At 37.3% G+C, this 3,491-nt stretch overlaps 1 protein-coding gene across 1 annotated transcript; it reads left to right on the top strand.

Annotated features, from left to right (window-relative positions):
* Nucleotides 1-440: 440 nt before the first annotated feature.
* On the top strand, nt 441-3,491 carry LOC109007159 (1-aminocyclopropane-1-carboxylate oxidase homolog 1-like). The gene is made up of 3 exons (XM_018986726.2): nt 441-1,085; nt 2,085-2,406; nt 3,024-3,491. The coding sequence occupies exons 1-3, from the start codon at nt 484-486 to the stop codon at nt 3,273-3,275; spliced, it is 1,176 nt and encodes a 391-aa protein (XP_018842271.2). The 5' UTR covers nt 441-483; the 3' UTR covers nt 3,276-3,491.

Genomic DNA, 3,491 nt, shown 5'->3' with positions numbered 1-3,491 from the left:
CTTTGACTTTTGGTTTTAATATATAAAGTTTATTAACAAATTTCTTAAGCATGGAGTAATATATGTTTTAAAAGTCATAGTAGTAGCAGAACGAGAAATAAATATATTTGTAGCCACTTTTTAAGATTTGTCATTTTTATTCTATTTTGTGAGATTTTAAATCACATGATGAACATGATTTGAATTGATCTTTTTACTGATTTGGTAAATTAGGTAATGCCTAGATTTTATTCAAATAAGGTTGCTGCTCTACAAGAGCTAGCTCATCATTTCGGTAGCTTGCATGTGGTCCCCTCATGTGGTCCCCTATAGCATTTCGGTGGCTTGAAATTTTGACCCACTTACTAAGATAAAGTAATTAAATAATAAAATTCATTTCATTCTATCAAATTAAAATTTTAAAATAATTTTTAAGAATTAGTTCAAGTGATAAAAGTCAAACTTGAGATATGCTTTCGAAATCTGAAGTTCAATTTATATAGAATGAGGTCCGTTCTCCCAGAACTTGTACTAGATCAGTTACCAAACAAGAGGCGGGAAATGGTGGGAGCCGAAGTTGCAGCCGCAACCAAGCCAGATCACTACGATAGAGCAAGTGAATTGAAGGCTTTTGATGATACAAAAGCCGGTGTCAAAGGACTTGTAGATGCTGGGGTTACCGAGATTCCTCGTATATTCCATTTACCACAGGAGTACAGCTTCGACAATAACTCAGTTTCTGATCATGACAATCTGTTTAGCTTAATTCCTGTCATAGACCTAGAAGGTATCGAAAAAGATGTAACAAAACGCAAGGAGGTTGTGGAAGCGGTTAGTGATGCATCAGAGACATGGGGTTTCTTTCAGGTGGTGAATCATGGGATCCCTGTGGGTGTTCTGGAGGAGATGAAGGAAGCGGTGCGGAGGTTCTACGAGCAAGATACTGAGATTAAGAAAGAGTTATATAACCGTGACCCCATGAAACCGGTTTTGTACAACAGCAACTTCGATCTCTATAGTGCACCGTCTACCAATTGGAGGGATACGTTTGCGTGTTCCATGGCTCCCAATCCCCCCAAGTCAGAACAACTGCCAGCTCCGTGCAGGTATATATATATATATATACCTTCTATGCAATTTATAATTTTTTGGATTAATATTGTAATTTAAAAACGATCTCACAAGTTTGCATGAATTTGTAATCGTCTGATCATTGCTCAACTGAATTATATCACACACATCCAGTTTGAGTTAGGAAATTAAAGAATCTACCAAGAATTTTTTGAGATAATGGGTTTCGTGTTTTAAGTTGATCTGAGTAATACAGGGTTGTATTTATTTATTTTACTGTTCAATGGTTAGCTATGGCATGGAATTAATGCGTAGAAGTACACCTTGGCTTATATTTAAATATATACTTTTCTATTTTATGATTTATCACCTAAGGATCTTATCCACCATTCAAGCAGTGCTTCGGATCATGCGTGGCCCATAAAAAGATCATTCAGATCATGACAACTCCGTATTTTTTCTTTTGATATTGTTATAGCATTTTTTCGATGCTGGGGATTATTTGTGGACGGTGGTGCTTATGGTAGTGATACTCATCCATGGCTCGACCAAATAAATGAAACACAGAAAACAAATAAAATACAGATTTTACTTAGTTCAGTAATGTAGCATGAGTTCACAAGGCGTGGGGGAGAAATTTCATTATGAAAGATTACAAGCTCTCAAATAGCCAACTCTCAAATCTGGCTTCTAGTTTCATACTTTCATCTATTCTTTTTATCCATAATTTGTCCCCTACAGAAATCATAGAGTTCATTTTTGCATACTCTTTATCCATTCTACTAATGTGATTGATCAAAACAGTTATTTTATATTAAAATAAAATATTACAGCCAGTTATATTAATAGAGTGCGTAAAAAATACGTAAAAGTGACTACACATCAAATTTTTATAAAAAAGATTTAACTGTGAAATCCTTACTTTTGTCGACTCGACCCCCGGCCCCTGAAAAATATTTATTTTTATTTTGGAGACTTCAACGTTTACATAGAGACAGGAGAATGACATATATCATCTTAATATATACTTGTAGAGACATACTGGAAGAATACTCGAAGCAAGTGATGGAGTTGGGGATTTCACTGTTCGAACTATTATCGGAGGCTCTTGGGCTAAACCCAAAGCACCTAAATGGCCTTGATTGCGCTGAGGGGCTCCAAGTTCTTTGCCATTACTATCCGGCTTGCCCACAGCCAGAGTTGACATTGGGCGCAACTCAGCACGCTGACAATTCCTTCATTACTGTGCTTCTGCAAGACCATATTGGTGGCCTCCAAGTTCTTCATCAGGACAAGTGGATCGACATCCCCCCCGTGCCCGGGGCTCTTGTTGTTAACGTTGGAGATCTTCTACAGGCAAGCCTCTCCACATGAATCTTGTACATGTTTTCTCGGGTATTAATTGTTACTGGATTTGGACATCCTTAAATATTGCACCTTCTTTTCCTTTATTTTACTAATCAAATGCACTTCATATTTGTCAATGCATTGTAACTACATACATATAATCTCTTGGTCTCACGGACATGGCACTACCAAAGAGTTGCAGATTCCACCAGGCCAGATCATTGGCTTGTGCTGTGCTCTTTACTCGTCTTCTCTTGCTGGGGACCTTGTCATTATTATGGAAGTGAACGGTCTAAAGCACAAAATTTAATAACGACCTGTTGGTCTTATCTATGATATGGGGCGATTGAAATTGACGTTAATGTCAAGGGACCAAGGTTGGTTCTGCTTTAGTGTCAGAATTTTCTCATTTAAGAACAAATGAGAACATTCTACTTTTGATACTAATTCAGTAGTAATGATACAACAGTACTTGCTACTTTTGTTTACTTCAATTGGTGTGGTTCAGCTAAATCTCTTGGTATTTCTCAATTTTGATTTGGTTGCTCCAAATTCAAGACTGGCAGGACTTCATTTTCTGTAGCTGCTAATTTCCATTTGTTAACCTTTTCCCTTGGTTTTTCCAGCTTATAACAAATGACACGTTTAAGAGCGCTGAACACAGAGTCTTAGCAAGCCGGGCAGGTCCAAGAGTGTCTGTGGCAAGCTTGTTTTGCACAGCTTATCTGCCTACCGGAAAAGTTTACGAACCCATCAAGGAGTTATTATCAGAAGACAATCCTCCAAAGTATAGGGAAACCACGATAAGAGACTACTGTGTCTACTTCAAAGCGAAGGGCCTTGATGGGACTTCTGCACTTCTGCATTTCAGGCTTTGAACTCTTATAAAGAGATATGAAGAAGGACCGTTAGTATGAATATGTGTTTTGGGTTGGATTTCCCAATTTCCCAAATTAGTTGTGTAGTTAATTGCTATATTATCACAAAGAATAAATGTTAGGGGCCAGGTCTACCATATAGAAGAGTGTTGCAAGGGCAGCAACTTTAATTATATGTACTCTACAAGCTCATTTATTATATGTACCCTATAAACT

Source organism: Juglans regia, chromosome 7, assembly GCF_001411555.2.
Source record: "Juglans regia cultivar Chandler chromosome 7, Walnut 2.0, whole genome shotgun sequence".
NCBI classification, from domain to species: Eukaryota; Viridiplantae; Streptophyta; class Magnoliopsida; order Fagales; family Juglandaceae; genus Juglans; species Juglans regia.
Note: the sequence above shows the minus strand (reverse complement) of the source record. Positions and strands in the feature narration are given on the sequence as shown.

Excerpts from the sequence above, each read along its gene's own strand:
- LOC109007159 (XM_018986726.2), top strand. The coding sequence starts at position 484 with ATGAGGTCCGTTCTCCCAGAACTTGTACTAGATCAGTTACCAAACAAG. Across the intron at positions 1,086-2,084 it reads CAACTGCCAGCTCCGTGCAG|AGACATACTGGAAGAATACT; the intron begins GTATATATATAT and ends ATATACTTGTAG. Across the intron at positions 2,407-3,023 it reads ACGTTGGAGATCTTCTACAG|CTTATAACAAATGACACGTT; the intron begins GCAAGCCTCTCC and ends TGGTTTTTCCAG.